Source organism: Natrix helvetica (genome assembly GCF_964273705.1).
Source record: "Natrix helvetica genome assembly, chromosome: 2".
Lineage (NCBI taxonomy): Eukaryota > Metazoa > Chordata > Lepidosauria > Squamata > Natricidae > Natrix > Natrix helvetica.
Genome location: NC_138552.1, coordinates 162,259,502 through 162,281,617, shown reverse-complemented (window position 1 = coordinate 162,281,617; position 22,116 = coordinate 162,259,502). Strand labels below are relative to the sequence as shown.

Here is a 22,116-nt window from a genome sequence, read left to right as displayed (position 1 = left end):
ACCGCGTCAATCCCGCATATACACAAATAAAGTTTCACGCCTGCCACCTAGGAGTTGAGGGTCCCTGATTTAGAATACAATACTAGATATAAAATCATATTAATTGAAGATACTTTCACTGAAGCATGTTAACCAAGAATATTGATGCAATAAAAAATCTTTCCTACTGATATAATTTAAAAATATGATTTGGGATTAATTAAGTCTACCATAGATTGACACATTGATAAAACATTTGTATTCTATTGATTTGCAATGCTTACTGAATAGGGACAAACTCTCCAAAGATCAAAAGAAAAGAGAATAATTTTGTCTGAAAGTTTGTATTTTATGGTTCTTTTCATCTTGATAGCTTCACATCATAATAAGAGAGTAAGTTGTAGAAATAATAGCTAGTCAGCATAGATAGCTGGTCCATATAATTCTTTCTCTATATAAAGAAGGGGGAAATTGGATATGTGATTGAATATCTACATGAAATCTCTTGGTCATATCCAGTATTACTCATTTTGAGAGCTAGAGAAGGGGAGAATTATGATGATAATGATGATGTTATCCATTTAGTTGTGTCCAACTCTTAATGGTTCCATGGGCCGAGTCTCTTCCCATCTTCCAATCTTGCATTACTTGAGTTTTTCTATGCTCTTTCTGGTTCAGCTTTAATGGTGTCCAGCCTCTGTGTTCTTTGAAGACCTGGTTTCCTTTTACCCTTAACTCTTCTCAACATAATTGCTTTCGCCAGTGAATTCCTCCACGTGACATGGCCAAAATAAGTGAGACACAGTTTAATGATAGTTGTTATACCAGTAAAAAAAAACAGCTATAATAATAATACAGAAGTAAAGAGAACAAATTATGATTACAAATCTCTTACTAAGCTGAACTTGATTCAGTCGTTTTGATTTAGAAATACTCATTTCAACTATCTGAATTGTGTTACATATTAATATATATTTTGTATCCATATATGTAGGACAAGGAAGTATTTTATACAGAACAATGATTATGTAAATATTTTGTTGGGCAGTTAAGCCTTCTTCAGATCATGTGTGGTGCTAATTAATTTTGTTATCTCAAGATGGATAGCCTCAACCCCCCCCCCCCCGTTATGGTTTGGCTCTTTAGGGGGGGACATTTTTTTGTGTCTCGCCCAGTTGCCCCTACTTATCCCTTCTCTTTTGCAGTTCCATGATAAGATAGATTCAACGATTGAGAACCTGGACCGTATCGCTGAACGTTTGCGGCAGCCACCTTCAATCTCAGCTGAAGTTGAAAAGATTAAAGAACAGATCAGTGAAAATAAGAACGTCTCTGTAGATTTGGAAAAACTACAGCCAGTGTATGAAACTCTCAAGCTGCGCGGAGAAGAAATGATTGCACGTTCAGAAGGCGCTGATAAAGACATATCTGCTAAAGGTAATGGAGGTTACAGATTGGAAACTCCTTCCCTATTTTTGTTGGAAGCATTAAAAGGAAAAATGTAAACATCTGCAACAGAAGAATTATCTTGTATTAGCTGTTTCTGAGGGAAGGCATGTATCTTTCATGTTTTATATATAGTTGTACATATATTTATGGCTTTATATTCCATTATTTATCTCATCCTTTAATAGCACATTTTCAATCCCATAATATTTACATTGCAAGATAAATGCATAATAGATAATTTACAAGCTCCTCTCAAGGACATGTAGATCCACTCTGCCTGTGTAACTCTCATGTTATTTTTGCTGCCTAGTTGTTCAAGATAAGCTCGATCAGATGGTTTTTATCTGGGAGGATATCCATGCTTTGGCTGAGGAAAGGGAAGCGAAGCTCCTTGATGTCATGGAATTAGCAGATAAGTTCTGGTGTGATCATATGGCTCTCATAGCCACTATCAAAGATACTCAAGATTTTATCAGAGAACTAGAAGGAGCAGGGATTGATCCTTCAGTGGTGAAGCAACAGCAGGAAGCAGCAGAGGTAAATAAAATACTTAGACTATCTAAAGGATGAGATTCTATGCCCACTGCCTGGAAAAGGTGCATTAAGTACCATATTCCTCCTTCAAATAAAAATTATTGTAGGATACTTCTAAATAGGTTTCTATCGGTATGCACATTTCCGAAGATTTCACCATCCATGAATATTAAGATGTAGATTAGCACTTGATATCCTCATACAATACACTCTCTCCTCCCCACTCTTCTCCTCTCCCTCCTCCCTCCTCTCCCTTAGTCAAAAAGCTAAGTTGGCCTGGACCTAGATAATACTTTGTTGGGAGCCCTCTATAGAATCCTAGGACTTTGAAGAAAAACAAAACTTCAAGGAGTCCAAGTAGTATTGTATTTTTTCAGTCCTAGAAATAGACATTCTATCACAGTGGTTGTGTTCCTTTGGAAAAACATGTGCCACCAAGACTTTTCCTATAGATTATGCTATCATGATTTGTTAAAGCTTAAGAAATGTGACCTATGAGAAACATATTTTGAAAGGGATGCTAGTATTCACCTTATTTTTTAAGAATTATGGGGGATGTACGGTATTTATAATATTAATTCTCTGAAATACAAGGAATACTAAAGTGCTTTTGCATTAACTTCCTATCAAGTTGGGAGAAGAGATCAGAATTCTTGACCCTCAGGCAACATACAAGTTTAATTATTATAATTATTAAACATAGATAATATGTTGTGCTCTTTAAATCCCCCTAGCAAGTAAACCATATTTGTCACTAAAGCTAATGTGCTTTTCCTAAATATTAGTATGATAGTTTGCAAAATCATGGTTTTTTTTCACCTAGTCCATCAAAGAAGAGATAGACGGGTTACAAGAAGAACTTGATGCTGTTGTGAATCTTGGCTCTGAGCTCATAGCTGCATGTGGTGAACCTGACAAACCATTAGTCAAAAAAAGTATAGATGAGGTACTGATCATGTAAATGTTTGATTCTTGATGTTTCTCTGAAGGGACTAGAAACCTCTAATTTTGGGAGAGCATGGCTTAATTTAGTTCTACAGAATTTTCAATTTTTTTAGTTCTAATAATTGAACTGTATATTTTCAACGTATGTTCTTCTATTAAACAAAATAAAGCCACTGCAGTCTTAAAGTTTGAATGGAATTCAGTGGAATTGAATAGAAATAAATTCTAATCTTAATTGGAAATCACATTAAATTTAGTAGCTAATAATTACTCTCCCTCTCCTTGCAATTTTAGGGAGACTTAGACTATTGTTTGCATTGTAATCAATGTTTTAAATATATATTTTTAAAGACGTAAAACTCTTGTTCTTTTAATTTTATTCACCAATTAAAATGTAGCTAAATTCCATTTGGGATGGTTTAAATAAAACATGGAAGGAACGTGTTGACAAACTTGAAGAAGCTATGCAGGCTGCTGTTCAGTATCAAGATGGACTGCAGGTATAATTTTTTAATTAAGTTTGTTTATAATCTTTGTTTGGTAGGATATTTAGAAGGGTGATTCTTAAAAATGAAACTACCAATTAAGGATCATGAAATGTTTTAATAATCACCTAATTATTTCTTACAATTTATAAACATAGGGTTGTGCATGTTTTGTGATTTGACAAAAGTACTTCTGATCAGAGAAGTAATAGAGTCTTTTTTTTTAGCACCTGTCTTTTTTTGTAAGTGATGGGAGTTGAGGAGAAAATTTGAAGTGTTGTGCTGTCTTTGGGAATCATCTCAAACTCCCCCTTCCCCTTTCCAAGATAGCTCAAATTACATTGTCTTCAGAAGTCTTGGCCTGTCCCTAATCCAAAATCTTTCCAAAGAGGTCTAGGACAGCCTGACCCCAAAAAAAAAACCAGAAATAATGTTGAAGAAACAGTGGCAGATAACATTTATTGCATTGAGTTATCCCATGTGGAATTGTCTGTGGCAAGTTGTCCCATGGTGAAATGGTTGTGGCAAGATGGCCACAATGAGTTGGCCATGGCAAAGTGTTCTGTTCCCGAAGACTGCGCAATGTGGGCAGTGTGCAGGAAACATTTGCCATAGAAGCTGGGTCTCAGAAGAGACAACAAAGGCAGTGAGACAGTAGGCGCAAAAGGTGACAAGGGGAACTGGGAAAGAAGGCAGCTGGATGAAGGAATGCTTCCTGGTGTTTGGTAGGAAGTGAAGGAATGCTCACTGGCTTGCTTGCTGGGGCAGGCTGGAGGCACATGGGCTGGGGAGAGAAGATAGCTGGGCAAATGAATATTTGCTGGCACTTAAGTGAGACTTCCTGGGTTATGGCAGGCAGCCATGGAGCTATATGGTTCTGTGGCTGCTTATGGCCTCACAAGGCAATGTGAAAGATATCCAAAACAGCAGAGATGGGGGAGGAGACAGGCGGGTGGGGGGAGTGGAAGCACCAGTGATGAAATTCAATTTTTTTTGCTACGGGTTCTGTGGGTGTGGCCTGGTGGGCGTGGCAGGGGAAGAATACTGCAGAATCTCCATTCCCTCCCCACTCTGGGGCTAGACAGAGTTGGTATTTGCCGGTTCTCGGAACTACTCAAAATTTCCGCTACCGGTTCTCCAGAACATGTCAGAACCTGCTGAATTTCTCCCCTGGAAAGCTCCTCAGTAGTATAAGTGTGTGTGTGTGCTACAAAATGCCAAAATTTTGATCATGCTGGGGCACTGCAATAAACATAATTTCAGGCACAGGTCATAAACCCTCCCCCCCCCCCGCAACATTAATTTTGACTGAATGAATGGTTATAAGTCAAGGATTACCTGTAGTAGATCAGGAGATACTTTATTGAAAGTATGTACAAGTAGTGTCCAACCTACAACTTCAACTGGGTTTGGAATTTCTGTTGCTAAGCGGTCGTTAAGCATCAACACATGACTTTACACACTTTTACAACCATTTTTACCGTGGTCATTAAGCGAATCACCACAGTCATTAAAAGAATTGGGTTTCGCCAATTGATTTGGCTTGTCAGAATCTGTCTGGGAAAGTTGTAACTTGTGATCACGTGACCATCAGCAATCATTGTAAATGCGAGCCAGTTGCCAAGTGTCCAAATTTGATCACATGACTCTGGGTGTGGCGCAGTGGTCATAACTTTGAGGATAGGAGGTAAGTCACAAATTCTGATGCTGATGTAACTTTGAATTATCATTAAACTAATGGTCATGTTGAGGACTATCTCTATTCAGTTGCAATTAGAGTTCAGATACCCTGACCTTTGGTTAGGATACTTGATTTATCTGTAGATTTTTCAAGCAAAGTCTTTGAAAAGGCTAAGTGGTTAAACTATGTAAAAAGATTAAATATTAAATCTCTTTTGTCAGCCTCTTTGCTGTGCAGTTTCCACATTAAATGCCCCTTTTAATATATCAATAAATTAAACCTATAAAATCTATTCAGTAGTTCAAAAGTGTTTTTCTTCTGAAATTTTTTATAGTGCATTTCATTTATGTGTGGATTTGAACAAATTTCATTTGATTGAAGTTCAAACTATTCATAGTTATTTGTGACATCTATAATGGTAGAAGGTTGGATTTCACTCAGTGAACATTATCTTACACTTTATAAAATCCTATTGTATTACCACATTGGTCTTACTAAATATTACCTGCTCAGCACATTATATGTTTTAACATAATTGGGTCATTTACAATTCCAAATGAAATCTTTGCTTCACTACTTTGGCTCATAGACAGTATCCATCTATGACAAATAATGCATATTATCAATACCAAAATTTTCCAATAGTTAGAAGTATTTTACTCTAAATGGCAAACTTGTACCTATTATCTGAACAGGTCTCATTAATCTTAGTAGACTAAGTGATTAGTCCACTAAGTACTGATTTGAAGTCAGTTTCTTCTATTAAATATTGTCATCTTGTAGGGCTAAAGAAGTATGCCTTCTCTGTCACAGCCCCCATCCTCTGGAGCAGCAGGTCCCTAGAGATAAGGACCGTGTCCTCTTTGAGAAATAAAAATTAAAGGATGGAAAAATGTGCTTGTGCCCATGCCCCATCCCCGTCTTCATTTCTGGAGAGCATTATTTTTCCCGGCACAAAGGGCAAAAGCTGCAAAGCCCACCCCTCCAAGCAGTGCCGAAGGTGGTAGGGAAGTAGCCTAAGTGTAATGGCACCTTTACTTCAACCAGGAAGATGCTCCCCTTAGTGGGAAGCCACCCATCATTGCAGCCCCAAAGGAAATGCTGCTAAACGGCCTTCCTGGTATTTCCTGTGGAGTTAGAACTGAGCTGAAAGTTAACGGCTCAGCTTCCCAACGTTAAAGGAAGCCTCACTACATTTTGGTGTTGAAGAAGGACTGCATCACTGGTGGTATTCTGCCAGTTCTCACCGGTTCTCCTGAAATTGTGGGTGGTTCTGTCCACCCGCCCTGGCTCTACGGCATCCCATTTAGGTCCTTTTTTAGGCAAAGCGCATGCACGGAAGGCGGAGCGCGCACACTCACTTTTGCAAACTGGTAGGAAAAGTAAATGAATATCACCCCTGGACTGCATCAATGTTAGGTCTGTGGCATTATAGGTGGAAGATTCCATATCGGCAAGTTCTTAGAGATGACCAAGGACATCTACATAGAGATATATTGGCATCTGTGGCAGATTCAAAATGGCTAATACACCATCATGCTGCAGGTCCCATTTGCACACACAATAGAGTCAGGACTTCCATCTTGTCTATTCATCTCTCCCTCTCTCTCTCTCCCCCTCTCACTCACTCACTCACTCTCTCACTCACACTCTCTCTCTCTCTCACACACACACCAATGCCCATGACCAGCTCTGAACTTCCTTCAAAGGTCATTGAAGACATTCAAGATCCCAATAAATGAATTGGCAGCTATCAGAGGAAGCTGTTCTGTTCTAGACCAAAAGGCTATATCCTGTGTTAGAGGAGACAGGACTCCTCCTCTAAATCCTAAAACTATTTCAGAATATTCCCTAAACTTCAGAGCAACTGGGGTAGGGGTGAGGGAATGTGTCATGATGTCATTATGTATAAAGGCAAATCAGAATTTCAAAAGAAACGGCAAAATGTACAATATGAGGAAAACTGAGTATAAATGTATAAATTTTTGCTGTTCTTCTAATGTAAAACAATATTCTCTGTATACACAGCTCATTGTTAATATGCTGCATCATTATTTGCCCTGTTATTTTAATTATATTATTTTAACAGGCTATGTTTGATTGGGTGGATATTGCTGGTAGTAAATTAACTTCAATGTCACCAGTTGGAACAGACCTAGAAACAGTAAAACAGCAAACAGAAGAGCTGAAGGTATGAACCGTAACTTTTTCTTTTAAATCTTCTTTGTGAGGGGATAGTATTTTACAAGTTCTTTGTACTGTGTATAAATGGAATTCCTTCATGTCTTGTGAGTATGACATAAAATGAAATTCTTTTTTTTTCTTTTACAAAAGATAATTGTGAGGGGTATTTTTAATATACAAGGTTATTTCTACTAACTGCCTTGTTTTCTTAAGCAATCTGTTTTCCCTTTAAAGTATGGGCATTCTCCTTAATTTTGGATACCATGGATTATTCTTAAATTTTCAGAATTCATTCCCTTTCTAGCCTTCTGGTGTTTGAAATAGAAAACCCCAGTGAATTCCAAAAGATGGCTTAGAATGAAAAGATGACTCATTCTCCTCATAATACCTGGATACTTAATTGTGCATTTTACACAGGAAGCAAAGATAATGTGGGATATCCTGTTTTGCAGCACTGTTTCAGACTAGATGATCCAGTCTAACTCTTGTTTTTTGCGTGTGCAAAGCTGAGGTGGACAAGTTGTAAAAATAAACAGGAAACCATCCGCCAAGTAAGCTTTTACAGTGGTTTGACACTGAAAATTTAGGATTCCAACATTTCTATTGGAATTGAAAGCAAGGCTTAAGAAATCATTAGGGTCAGACAATTATAGTGATACATCACCCTGGCTTAGCAGAATGTGAAACATTTCTGCGTGTCTCTGCTTCATTCTTTTGTAATCACTGCATAACTCACCCAGATGCACCCTTCAATATCTTTACTAGAGAGACAGTTGGAGCCACAAAAACCAAGTCAAGATTTTTTTTTAATGCTTGTCAAAGGAGTGGGTGGAAGGTGGGAGACGTCCACTATATCATAAGCTTTGTTGGAACGGAAAGCAGTACCCAATGGCATCCTTCCCACGCGGGGCTTTGGAAAAACTGCTTTACCCCGGTACATCTAGATCAAATTGTGTTATATGATATGTATCTGCTCTTAGTTTGTTCTAATAAAGTTTATTAAAAAGGACTTTAGAGCTTTGAAGTGATGGCTTTTAATAAAATGGGAACATAATGACTTATAAATCCCTAAAAGTTGAAATGCAATACAAAAAGTAGGCTGTGTGTTTTTCTCCTCCCCCCCTTCCACGAACTATGCATCTAGAAAAAAGTTATCTGATTTATTTTACATCCTCCTTTCGTATGCTTTGGTTGAAAAAAAATAGGAGCTGATATCTTTTTTAAAAATGGGATACAAATGAATATGTCCACATGGTAGCCATCGAATACCATTTAAATGGACAACCATTTAAATATGAGCCAGTTGTGTGCAGCAGCTGCCAAAAAAGCCAACATAGTTCTAGGCTGCATCAACAGAGGGATAGAATCAAGATCACGTGAAGTGTTAATACCACTTTATAATGCCTTGGTAAGGCCACACTTGGAATACTGCATTGAATACTTGAATACTGTCACCACAATGTAGAAAAGATGTGGAGACTCTAGAAAGAGTGCAGAGAAGAGCAACAAAGATGATTAGGGGACTGGAGACTAAAACATATGAAGAACGGTTGCAGGAACTGGGTATGTCTAGTTTAATAGAAAGAAGGACTAGGGGAGACTTGATAGCAGTGTTCCAATATTTCAGGGATTGCTACAAAGAAGAGGGAGTCAAACGATTCTCCAAGGCACCTGAGGTTAGAACAAGAAGCAATGGGTGGAAACTAATCAAGGAGAAAAGCAACTTAGAACTGAGGAGAAATTTCCTGACAGTTAGAACAATTAATCAGTGGAATAGCTTGCCTCCAGAAGTTGTGAATGCCCCAACACTGGAAGTCTTTAAAAAGATGTTGAATAGCCATTTGTCTGAAATGGTATAGGGTTTCCTGCCTAGGCAGGGGGTTGGACTAGAAGACCTCCAGGGTCCCTTCCAACTCTGCTATTGTATTGTATTGACTTCGATTCTATTTCCGACAGAAAGAAGGTGAAAAGTTACAAAGTTTTGGATTTGTCAAAGCTTTGTGTTGTAAGTTACCCAGGGGTCAAAACTGTTTAGTCACAGACGAGGAGGTGTGTGTGAGAGAGAGAGACTTGTGTGTGATATATTGCTATGGTTTCCCTCTCTCCAGTTAATTTCTTCTGGGGATGGATCTCTGCACCAGGTGTAATTGGGTTCAGTCATCTCCAGTGCAGAGCTCCATCAACATTACCTTCACTTTGAGGAAGCTTTTAAAGACTTCAAAGTCTTTATAGACTAAATTGAGTGTGAAACATTTCAGACATAAGAATGATGAAGTATGCTGTCCATTTATATTTCAGGAAAAAAGGGTGTGCTTTAATTGTCTAATTTATGAAGAATACTAGGTTAGAAAGTTCTATAGATTGCATCCTGTTCCCAGAAAGGTCTTCCCTTAGGAAGAAGAAAAGATCTTCAACATTTTACAGTAATTTCTCTTTTAGAGACATTGGGTTCCTTTTGTGCTTTTTGCTAAAAAATAGTTTTCCATAAGAAGAAACCTGCTCACAATAAACAATTTCACAATAAACGAATAAGGTCAAGGTGGCCTTATTCCCCTTTGATATTTCTGTTCTTGAATTTCTGCAGCAATTTAAAAAAGAAGCCTACCAACAACAGATAGAAATGGAACGGCTGAACCATCAGGCTGAACTGTTGTTGAAAAAAGTCACAGAGGAAAATGAGAAGCATACTGTTCAAGATCCTTTGTGTGAACTCAGGTTATTATGGGAATGTCTAGAGGATAAAATCATTAGCCGCCAGGTAAATTAGGTTTGGCTGAAAGCTTACTCTATCTAGCAGAATATCTTCTGAAATTGTAATGGAATATTTGAACTAAAGGCATTAAGATCTCTGAATTTCAAATGCAATCATATCATTTGTTGTAACTAATACATAATAGGGTCTAATTAATTATGTGTGTTAAATATTGATCAGATATAGGTTTAGTCATTCTATTTCTTTTGAGAATTTTTAAACAATATATAACAAGTTGAAAAGAAATGGTACAACAAACATTATATCTCCAGCACATTCCTGAACTTGCTGTTTCCCACCAGTAGATTAATAGTAATAGATTTCTTACTAGTTTTCTTTTTCCTAGTTCTTTTTCCCCCTCTTTATGATCAAATTGTTTAAAAAGCCATGTTTTGTACTCTAAATCATGTTGTATTATTTATTATGTTTCACTAATATAATTTTTTAAAATAAGAAAACAAGATACTGCAACTATCAGGGTTCCAAGTAAAACCCCCAACAAAAGAAGACTCCGAGGCTTATTCACTTATTCTTGTAAGCCGCCTTGAGTTGCCATGTGTGAATAGGCGGCAATATAAATTTTCTAAGTAAAATTAATTAATTCATTAATTAATTAAAACACAAGATGTGAGGTTCACAGTGAGCGTATTCTGGGACTTTGATTTTATTAAGATGTAACTCCCAATCTATAATGAAGTTGTAAAGTCACTAACTTTTACATTAACCTCTCATGGGTAAATGACGTAAATGTAAACCACTCAAGAATTCTTAAATAATTACAATAAAATATGTTACTAGCATTAAATGCTCTTGTCTAATCTGGTTTTCAGATTATATTTTTCATATAAAATAAATTTCGGATGGCGCTTGTAGGTGTTCATATGAGTTTTCCACACACGTTGAAATGATTGAAGATTTAGCATTTGTGTCATGATTTCAATTTTTTTATATTCTTGTTTTTGAACAGCATAAACTGGAAGGTGCTTTATTAGCTTTGGGGCAGTTCCAGCATGCGCTGGATGAGTTGCTGACATGGCTGACACACACTGAAGAACTGCTGAATGAACAGAGGCCAGTGGGAGGTGACCCCAAAGCTATTGAAATTGAGCTGGCCAAACATCATGTACGTAACTGGTATTTCTGGGCTTCATTGTTAGATATGATTACTGAATGGAAATAACTGCTCCATATTAACAGTTGAAAAAGGTCAGATTTTGAAAAAAGGTCTTTATGGGGGCTCAAACCTCAACAGAGTGCATGAAAGCAGAACTCAGGAAAAAGCAAGCATATTTCAGAAGCCAAACTCCTGTGCAGACAAATCCAAAAAAATGAGAGCCTAGTTAATCATGTGCCAATCCACAATCAGTCAGGAAACCAGAAGGAACACATATTCAGGAATTCAAGTTCAAGGCTTGAAAATTTGTTTCCTAATTGAAGACTGACTCCCAAGCCCCTTTTCTTATAGCACTGACTCCTGCATGTCTATTTTCTTGAGTCGTGTCTCTTTTGCTTTGCTCGCTTTATTTTATTTATCTATCAAATTCATATGACCACTCATCTCACAAAAATGACTCTGGATGGTATGCAGCAAAAATATGTAAAACAATAAACATACGAAACACAGTTATATTGCAAAATATTTTACTGCTTGTGTGCAAGAAAAATAATTTCTTTTCCTCAGGGTATAAGTTAGGTGACTCCAAGCTCATTTTTTTCTATTATACTTTTTTAAAATCATTAAAACCACAAATCACAATTGCATTTTTCCCATTTTATACAAAAAGTCTAAAAAGGGTCTCTAGTCAACCATAAATGTAGTGTCTTTCTCTCTCTCTCTTCCCCTCCCTCTCCCTATCTCTCCTTCTCTCCCTCTCTCTTCCTCTCCCTCTCTCTCCCCTAATTCATAGGGTTAAAAGTCATATAACTAAAACAAATAATAATAAATAATATTTGGGATTCGTGGATTTTAGCTTCTTTTTAAGAGAAGAACCCTCACATTTCATCCCTGTATCAAGAACCCCAGTATAAACAATATACTGTCTCCTTGAGGTACATTAAATAAACCAATAAAAGTATGCTGATTTGACAGAACCATGATGGTGTAGTGGTTAGAATGCAGTATTGCAAGGTATATACTTGCAAGGTATGCCCATAAACTGGAGTTCAGTCCTGACTGGCTCAAAGTTGACTCAGGCATCCATCCTTCCAAGGTCAGTAAAATGAGGACCCAGATTGTTGGAGACTGACTCTGTAAAACTGCTTAGAGAAGGCTGTAAAGCACTATGAAGTGGTATATAAGTCTAAGTGCTATTGCTATTGACTCACTACAGCAGCATTTCTCAACTTTGGAAACTTTAAGATGTGTGGACCTCAACCTCCAGAATGCTCCAACTGCTCTAGAATATCCCAAATAAGTAAGAATTGTTATTCGAAGTGGGTTCTTTTATATCTCAAAGGAATTCACTCAATTATGCAAACCTAATTTGTACTATTTCTAAATATTACCAATTTGGTTTTATTGAAATGATGTTATTACAGAGGGAACTGAATGAAATGAGTGATTTAGAAAACAGAAAGGAATTACACATTTTTGCTCCTTCAGGTGTTGCAAAATGATGTCTTAGCTCACCAGTCTACTGTGGAAACAGTTAAAAAAGCGGGAAATGATCTGATTCAATCAAGTGCTGTGGAAGAAGCTAGTAATCTGCAAAGCAAACTTGAGCTTCTGAATCAACGATGGCAAAATGTCTTGGAAAAAACAGAAAAAAGGAAACAGCAGCTAGACAGTGCTTTGATCCAGGTATGTATGAGAAGTGTAAAAGACCACCCAGGTGTATTGAGTAAAATTTGGGCCTATTGAAGCCAAAGGTAGGTACTTTAAAATTGTCCTTATACTTTGCTATCTCTTCAATAGAAAAACATTGGAACCTAGTTTTATTTATAAATTGCTGATAGCTTGAAATACCTAATTAGGAATCTTAAATTGGACAGATTGTTCTGTGTGTATTTTTAGCTTCCAAGTGGAAATTCCCAGTCATAAATTGGGATTTGAACTGTAAATCCATGATCAGCAGTACATTTTATATAGTTGGTATAAGGTTACTTAGTTTTTTTTCTTTTTATTCTTCTCACTCAACAGCATTTCACTGTTATGTATATTTTTTTGTTTTAACCTTTTGTTTTAAAATGAAATTTAACAGTTTTGTTTTGTTTAGGAAATTCTTAATTTAATAGCATTATTCTTTTAGGCTTGTAGGCTTTTAAAAACCCTGTGATTTACTGTGTTCCACTTTTGCAATGTCTTAGCTGATACAGCAAGCCTGTGTAATGAAATATACCCTGAAGTGTTATGATGACATTTTGTTTAGGCCCAGGGTTTCCATGGTGATGTTGAAGACTTACAACAATGGCTGACAGAAACTGAGCGTCACCTTTTGGCATCAAAGCCTGTTGGTGGCTTACCAGAGACTGCAAGAGAGCAGCTTAATACCCATATGGTAAGGATCTTAGTAGTACAGATGGCCCAAATTTGGAAACTAACGCTTTGTGGCTGTTTGGAATGAAAAATTTGCAAATTCTGCAGAGGAAAATAATTCTAAAGGCATTAATTTTTTAAATTACCATAGGTGAACAATCCTAAAACAATTTTAAGGAAATAGGGGTAGTCTGGTTTGCTGCTGTAAAGTTGTATATATAATTTATATTCTTCCACTTGTCTTAATACCAAACTCTTAATTTTCTGCAAGTTCTCCAAATAGAAAACTTACTATTATGTGTCTTAATCCTTCAACTTTATTGTCCATCTATTATTTCTTGATTTCATCCAGCTCCAGTTGCCAATGTTTAAAGATAGAATCTTTTTTTTTCCTGTGTCCAGACAGCACAGTTGTATTACTTTGTTTTCAGTGAGTTGAAGGCTCATTAAAATATGCCTATCTCCAGGAGTTGGAATATAACATACCCTGGTCCAATTTTACTTGCATATTCATAACTTATAGTTAGTGGTTTGGTAAGCATTGCCAAAATTCCAGTCTAGGTCTGAAATGCAAAGATGTGATTGAGAATCCCGCTCTCTTGCGTAGGTTTTTTTTTTTAATGGCTTTCTTTGCATCTGAGTAATAGATCAGATTTTCCTCGGTTATTTTTCAGTTGCAGAAATGTCCCAAAGGTGGTTCTTTCAAGAGGCAACTGGACTGTCTGGTTTTTCTTTGAAGACATTTTGTTTCCAATCCAAGAAACTTCTTCAGCTCTGAAGTTGCAGAAATGATTTGCAACTTCAAAAAACATTTTATTCTTGAAAAAAAAATCACTAAATAATAAAGTTTTTCTGAATTTGGAATACGACTATTTTTTTGTTATGGATTGAAGATTCCACAGATGAAATTGTCTTTGGTCTCATATGATCCCAGAATTCTGCTAGGCCAGTTGTACAAAATAACATTGAAGATTACTTAATAGATAACATTAAAATATTTGCTCAAATATTTATTCAAAGCACACAGCAAATAGAATGCCTATAAACACATAGGGAACTCATGCATTTGACTAATGTTTTTTTAAATTGTTGACTCATTTTGACTAAAGAATGCACACAATTCTGTGTGCTGTTATGGGGACATTCCTAGTGACATCTGGTGAACGTTTCACATTATCCACAATGTGTATTTCTTAACTCACACAACCTCCCCCTCCCAAACCAGAGCCCATAGTCTCTTCAACTGCTTTAGAGGTTAATAGTTTAGAATCAACATTGATTGTAAATGATGTGGCCTATTTTCTCTTTCTGTCTAGGAACTTTGTGCTGCCTTTGAAGCTAAGGAGGAAACATACAGATGTCTGCTGCAGAAGGGCCCACAGATGCTTGCAAGATGCCCAGAGTCTATGGACACTAATGTTGCGCAGGATATAAATAATCTTAAAGAAAAATGGGAATCAGTAAAGACCAAACTTAACGAAAGAAAAGTATGTTATAGAATGAATATGTGAAATTTGTCTGCGCATTTAGGAAGCTTAATGTTAGATTATTTTCAATGTAGGAGGGTTGTGATGTTCTTTAGCAAGAGTTAATTGAACCATGTAATCTGTGTAGTAAATAATGCCAAAGATCCATGCCCATAAGAAAAACTGTATCAGTAAACTGTAAGGAGTAGTCCAGTGTCTGTAAAACAAAAATGTTTCTTTAGATTCTATAGATTACAGGTTTGAGAAATAAACAGTCCCCTAATCCATCATTTTGCCATTTGGAAATATACAGTATGCTCTTAAAGCGTTGTTGACACTGTGAACATAACAGTTCTTCAGAGTATTAAGTGAAGAGACCATGTTGTGTCTAGGGAGTCAGGAGCAACTTACTGATAAACATACACTTTCGTAGAAGTAAACATGATTTTCTTAGTTAAACAATTTAATCTGATTTGGACTATACATTTCATATGGAAGCCATAGAAATACAAATATAAAAAGTAGAAGTGAATGAATGAATAAACAAAGATATTTGGGGGGAGAAGAGCTTTGGGTTTGGGTTTGGGTTTTTTGGACGTATACATGTAGTGCTCGACTTATGACCACAATCGATCCCAAAATTTCTGTTGTTAAGGGAAACAGTTGTTAAGTGAGTTTTGAGTCATTTTACAACTTTTCTTGCTATCATTTAAGTGAATCACTGCAGTTATTAAATTAGTAATATAGTTACTAAGTGAATTTGGCTTCCCCATTGATATCCTTGTCATAAGGTCACAAAAGTTGATCACATGACCCTGGGACACCACAATTGTCATAAATATGAACCAATTACCAATTTTAATCATGTTGCTGTGATAGTCATAAGTGAGAAAAATGGTGATGTCATTTTTTCAGTGCCGTTTTAACTTTGAATGGCTATTAAACAAATGGTTGTAAGTTGAGGACTAGTGTAGTGGAAATTAACAGACTGGCTCAGTATGTCCCTTTTAGCTATAAGCACTTAGTCATGTCTGGGTGGTCCTTTTTCACTTCCTTGCATGTTCTGTCACGTATGATGTAGGTAAGCCTTTTTTCACAAAGTACTTTTAAGATATTTTAGGATCACATTTCTTAAATTTGGAGTTACTGTGATTATAGGCAGATTTATCTTATGAATACTAGGAGCCACAATTTATTTGGAAGACAAGATATCAGTGAAACATTTTTAAAGATAAACTACTCTGGTTTATAAGTTGTTCTGTCATTTGTGACATGTGTTAAATTATAATGTTAACTTCACCCAATGGTTTTCTGAGCCACTCTTGACATCCTTCACAGTGTACTAAGCACCAGGTCCCTATTTGTGCAAGTAAGATAACATTCTGTGTTTCAGAATTTATGTCTAAATGCTTCTTGGTCTTAACATTGAACATATAATGGTGATATTGTTTTTGTTTTAAGAAGTCAATATGTCTCAGGGATGCTTTCTTTTTTGCTCAATCCCCATTTTTTTTCTTTTCTTTCTTTGCTTAACTGTTGTGTTGCAATATTTTATCTAGATACTGTTTTAGAACAAAATGCATGTTCGTATTAGCTTAGAAAAAATATTAGGGGGAAAAGCCAACAGCAATGGGCCTCCTCCAAATTATTTTCAACCATAACATGATTTACTATTCTGTAAAGCTTCCACTGTGGTTAATTATGTTGTGTTCTTACAGATCAAGCTGGAAGAAGCTCTCAGTTTGGCAGTGGAGTTCCACAATTCGCTACAGGATTTTATCAACTGGCTTACTCAAGCTGAACAAACTTTGACAATGGCTTCTCGGCCAAGTCTTATTTTAGACACTGTCCTATTTCAGATTGATGAACACAAGGTAGGAAAGAAAAGAGCAGAATCATAACTTTCCACCCTAGATGCAATGGGCTGAATTGTACATAAATTAGCTCAGCATCATATAGCTTCTGAAGATTGGTTTAAGTAACATCATGCATTTTCTCTGCCAATACCATAGGCAGTTTTACCTTTCTAGATATTTTTCAAATTTCAGTGTTACCTTTTTCCTTTGGAAGGTCTTTGCCAATGAAGTAAATGCTCATCGTGACCAGATCATCCAGCTAGACAAAACTGGAACTCATTTGAAGTACTTCAGCCAGAAACAGGATGTGGTCCTCATTAAGAATCTTCTCATTAGTGTCCAAAGCAGGTGGGAAAAAGTAGTCCAGCGTTTAGTAGAAAGAGGAAGAGCCTTGGATGATGCAAGGAAGCGTGCCAAACAGGTAACATGGCAGTGCGCCATCTCAATTTTAAAGTCCGTATCTCAAATCAACACGCACTTTGTCCCCAGGATTATGTATGTAAACTTAACTAGCTTTTTCAACTTGTTCGTAATCTGAAATGAGGTATAAATTGTTATGCTGAGATTTTTAATTCTAACTCCACAAGAGCCTGAAAGGGAAGGGAAGGGTGATTCAAGGATCATTTCCTACACGTAATGCTAATTCTGCATGGTTCTGATAAATGTATGTAAGGGGAGCTAAGGCATGGATGACCGCAACAATCAGACAAAATTCAAGTGTTTCATTAATGGTCAGTTGGGTTATTTTTAAAGAAATAAGTAAAAATGTATTTGTGTAGTGAAATTGATAGGGATAACTGTTTTTGAGAAATATTGGTAACTGCAGGCAAATGATGGAGCAATTATGTAGAAAACATTCCTTAGATTTTTTTTTTGTTTTGTTGTTGTTTTTCCAGATAGATATATTCCCATATAATTAACAGGTTTCTGCCATCACCTCCCATTTTCTGACTAGAAGGTACATGCACAGCTTCTCTGAAAGATATTGAATAACTAGAAGCCCTTCTTCTGTTTTTTCATTTTCCCCTAAGCCCAAACTAAGCACTTAGATAAACGGTGGACTGTCTTTATCGATCTGTTCATATGGGTAGCTGAGGAGATACTTCCAAAATTACTTGGTTTAAACGATCATTTCCAGCTCTCTGATTCTATGACTCATTGTACCGTTGACTTTACCTGAGGTCTAACATTATCATCTGTGCAATCAACTCAATGAAATAGTAGTTGAAAATACTTTTCAAATTCACATTAGAGATAGCAAGGTTTATTCATATGCATCATTAAATGCATTAATTATCCATCAGTGACACTGGCATTATATCAACCTTACTGGAAGAATTAGAATAAGCAAGAACAAAAATATGTATTGTAAAATAATTTTGCAAATCAAAAAGGCTGTTTGAAAGAAAAACAAGCCATTCTTTTCAATATATTGTGCAGGCCCATTTTTAAGTCCTTGATTTTTATTATTTTTCACATTTAATATCTCAAGAATACATGTTTATTAATAATCTTATCACTGGAAAAACACAAGCAAACGTCTTATTTTTCTGCAGTTCCATGAAGCTTGGATCAAACTTACTGAATGGTTGGATGATTCAGAAAAGGCTTTAGATGCAGAATTGGAAATTGCAAACGATCCAGACAAAATTAAAATGCAGCTTGCCCAGCATAAGGTGAGTCACTAATAATGGAATGTAGAGGCTGTCTGATCTGTTGGCAAGGCATCATGAGGTAATGAGCAGGAGGAGAGCGATTCATTGTTGACCCAGTTGGAATATTTGCTGTTCTCAAATTCATTGGCTGCTTTCCTGCCAATAAAAGAAATAGAAATTGGAAGGCTTCTCTGTAGAAAGTTCTATTTTTGTGGAAGGGACCCATATAGGATCATGAAGGATCATATTAAATGGGTATTTGAGCCAATGGGTTACCCAATCTGAACTCGATGCTATCCATTTCTATATGCAGTCAGCTTAGTTTGACAATAGGATTCACAAGAGGTTAATTGATATTTTTGCTTTTAATTGTTTTAATATTGTGGGGATCCCTTTAAATTCAACCATTGTTGTTCAGAATTTTGATAAAGTTTTAATTTGTTAAGTAAAATTATCTCCATCCCCACACCATTTGAAAAATATGAATATTTTTCTCTATGGCTTTCTGGAAAAGGACATAATGTGAATGATAATTGTTACTATAACAAAGATAAGTTGATAAAGTGCTAAATACAGTATAAATACCTGGCTGACTAAGAAACCAACCAGTACTTAGATTTGCATATGCTTGACTTCAAACTTTGGTCTATACTTGAATAATCTTAGCTGTCAATGCAGTGATAGAATTTCATCTTAATGCTTTTAGAAACCTCTCTGAATGCTTCCTGTGCATCTGTTGTGTTGCTTTCCTGTCAGACTAAGGATTAGAAATTTCAGCTTCTCATCCATGGGAAGTAAAGTCTTGTACCATAACAATAATCCAACTATTGGATTATGTATCCAAAATACAATTTTGTGTAGTGGGTATTCTGGTTAGTGGTTCCAGGTGGTACAGTCATAACACTTCAGGGGGCATCAAGTTGTGAAAGGCTTAATGATTCAGAACACAGCTGTTATACTGGGATGGAAAGATGGGGGGCTTCTTTCCTCTGCCCACGTGATTCCATGACAATCTATTGCCCCTCTGTAACAGTTCTTCTATGGACCAGAGTTCATAGGAACATGAAAAGGGGGAGGGAGGAATTGTACAATTGGATTGTTACAATCTGCTCTATGTAGCATCTGCTCTATACAGATAGTCTTGGACTTACAACAGTTCATTTAATGACCATTCAAAATTACAAAATGACCATTTTTCACAGTTACGACCTTAAAAGCATTCCCATGGTCATGTGATCAAAATTCAGATGCTTGGCAACTGGTTCATACTTATGACTGTTGATGTGTCCCAAGGTCATGTGATCACTTTTTGCAACCTTTTGACAAGCAAAGCAACGGGGAAGCCAGATTCACTTTACAACCAGGTTACCAACTTATCAATTGCAACAATTCACTCAACAATTGTAGCAAGCAAGGTCGTAAAATGGGGCAAAACTTGCTTAACAAACATCTCACTTAACAACAGAAATGTTGTGGTCGTAATTTGAGGACTACCTGTTTAGCATTTTGAACCAGCTGTAGCTCTGGAAACCACAGCTTTTTCAAAATGCAATGTCCTAATTCCTAGTTGTCCCAAGTGCATTTGCACATGTGATAACATCTACAGTGGGAGCTGCATTGGTTGCCATTTGGCTTCTGAATGCAATTAAAGGTTTAAGGTTTATTGAATTTATAGACTGCCCCCTCTCCCCGTAGGGACTCAGGGCGGTGTACAGACCGTTCATGTTCAAGACAACAAAACATAACATAAGACATCAAACAAAACAACGTACACATACCGTCTGTGTATAAAACCCAAAACCAATTTAAATAATTAAAACAATTTTAAAACCCGTTTAAAACCCCAATTTAAAATTTAAAAAGCCATCCAGGAAGGTTAGTAATAGATGTTCCCTGTAAATACAATTACGATTACAATTAGGCCAGGCCGGCTAATCGAAACAGGTGGGTCTTGAGTTTCTTGGGGAAGGAGCGGAGATCCGAGGTGGTTCTAATATCGGGGGGGAGGTCGTTCCAGAGGGTTGGGCCCATCACAGAGAAGGCCCTATTCCTAGGCACCGCCCACCCACACTGTTTAGCGGAAGGTACCCGGAGGAGACCCTCTCTGTGAGAGCGGATTGGTCGCAGGGATGTATGGGGTAGAATGCGATCCCGCAGGTAACTAGGTCCCGAGCCATGGAGCGCTTTGAAGATGACGATCAACACCTTGAAACGCACCCGAAAAGCCACAGGCAGCCAGTGCAGCTCACGCAGGAAAGGTGTTACATGGGAGTACCTAGTACTCCCCATAATAACCCGCGCGGCTGCATTCTGAACCAGCTGAAGCCTTCGGGTGCATCTCAAGGGGAGCCCCATGTAGAGAGCGTTACAGTAATCAAGACGGGAAGTCACTAGGGCATGGGTGACTGTGCAAAGGGCGTCCCGCTCTAGTAAGGGGCGCAATTGGCGTACCAGGCGAACCTGGTGGAACGCCCCCCTAGCCACGGCTGTCACATGATCATCTAGCGACAGCCGGGAATCTAGGAGGACGCCCAAATTGCATGCCCTATCCACCGGGGGCAGTTGTTCCCCCCCCCCGATGGCCAGAGATGGAACACATTGGCTAAAGCGGGGCGCCGGTAGCCACTCCGTCTTGGAAGGGTTGAGCTTGAGTCTGTTGTCACCCATCCAGACCCGCACGGCTTCCAGACACCAGGACATCACCTCGACGGCTTCGTTGGGGTGGTTCGGGGTAGAGATGTACAACTGAGTGTCATCTGCATACAGATGGCACTCAACCCCGAATCTTCGAATGATCTCGCCCAGCGGTTTCATGTATGTGTTGAACAGGAGAGGGGAGAGGACCAACCCCTGTGGCACTCCACACGTGAGCGGCCTCAGGGTCGACCTCTGCTCCCCTGCCAACACACATTGTGTCCGACCGGAGAGGAAGGAGGAGAACCACCGCAAAACTGTGCCCCTCACCCCCATCCCCTCCAGTCGACGCAATAGGATACCATGGTCGATGGTATCGAAAGCCGCTGAGAGATCTAACAGGACTAGGATGGAGGAACAACCCCCATCCTTCACCCTCCAGAGATCATCCACCAACGCGATCAAAGCCGTCTCCGTGCTGTGGCCGGGTCGGAAACCAGACTGGGAAAAGGGAAGGTTGGAGACAGGACGATAATTGGGTAACTCTACTGGGTCCAGGGAAGGCCTCTTAAGTAGGGGCCTCACCACCGCCTCTTTCAAGGCGGTTGGTAGGAGCCCCTCCCCCAGCGAGGCGTTCACCAGCCCCAGGAGCCAGTCTCGTGTAACCTCCCAGGCTGCCAGTACAAGCCAGGAGGGGCACGGGTCCAATAAACATGTGGTGGCCCGCAGTCGCCCGCGTAGCCTGTCCATATCCTCGGCGGCAACAGAGTCAAACTCCTCCCAGAGTGGTACCTCAAGACTCGCCTCCAGTGTCTCCCCACGATCACTGAGGGGGACCCATTCGCTCCGGATCTGAGCGATTTTGTCCTGCAGATATTCCCCAAATTCCTCTGCCCTCCCCTGTAAAGGGGCTTCCCGCGACCTCTGTGAAAGGAGGGAACGGGTCACCCGAAACAGGGCGGCAGGGCGGTTTTCTGCGGACGCAATAAGGGTGGCATAATATCGACGTTTAGCCACCCTT

General features: G+C 38.2%; 1 protein-coding gene across 6 annotated transcripts in view; it reads left to right on the top strand.

Moving 5' to 3' along the window:
- The window catches only part of LOC309386795 (dystonin-like), a gene marked incomplete at its 5' end in the record, with an annotated part of 348,938 nt that overhangs the window by 290,187 nt on the left and 36,635 nt on the right, over positions 1–22,116 (top strand). For all 6 annotated transcript variants that reach the window (XM_081942582.1, XM_081942577.1, XM_081942581.1 and 3 more), the window contains 13 exons: positions 1,185–1,416; positions 1,739–1,965; positions 2,786–2,908; positions 3,306–3,407; positions 7,163–7,264; positions 9,842–10,015; positions 10,977–11,132; positions 12,612–12,809; positions 13,378–13,506; positions 14,801–14,971; positions 16,669–16,824; positions 17,021–17,227; positions 18,363–18,482. In XM_081942582.1, the coding sequence (XP_081798708.1) occupies positions 1,185–1,416; positions 1,739–1,965; positions 2,786–2,908; positions 3,306–3,407; positions 7,163–7,264; positions 9,842–10,015; positions 10,977–11,132; positions 12,612–12,809; positions 13,378–13,506; positions 14,801–14,971; positions 16,669–16,824; positions 17,021–17,227; positions 18,363–18,482 (2,097 nt within the window). The remainder of the gene's footprint in view (positions 1–1,184; positions 1,417–1,738; positions 1,966–2,785; positions 2,909–3,305; positions 3,408–7,162; positions 7,265–9,841; positions 10,016–10,976; positions 11,133–12,611; positions 12,810–13,377; positions 13,507–14,800; positions 14,972–16,668; positions 16,825–17,020; positions 17,228–18,362; positions 18,483–22,116) is intronic.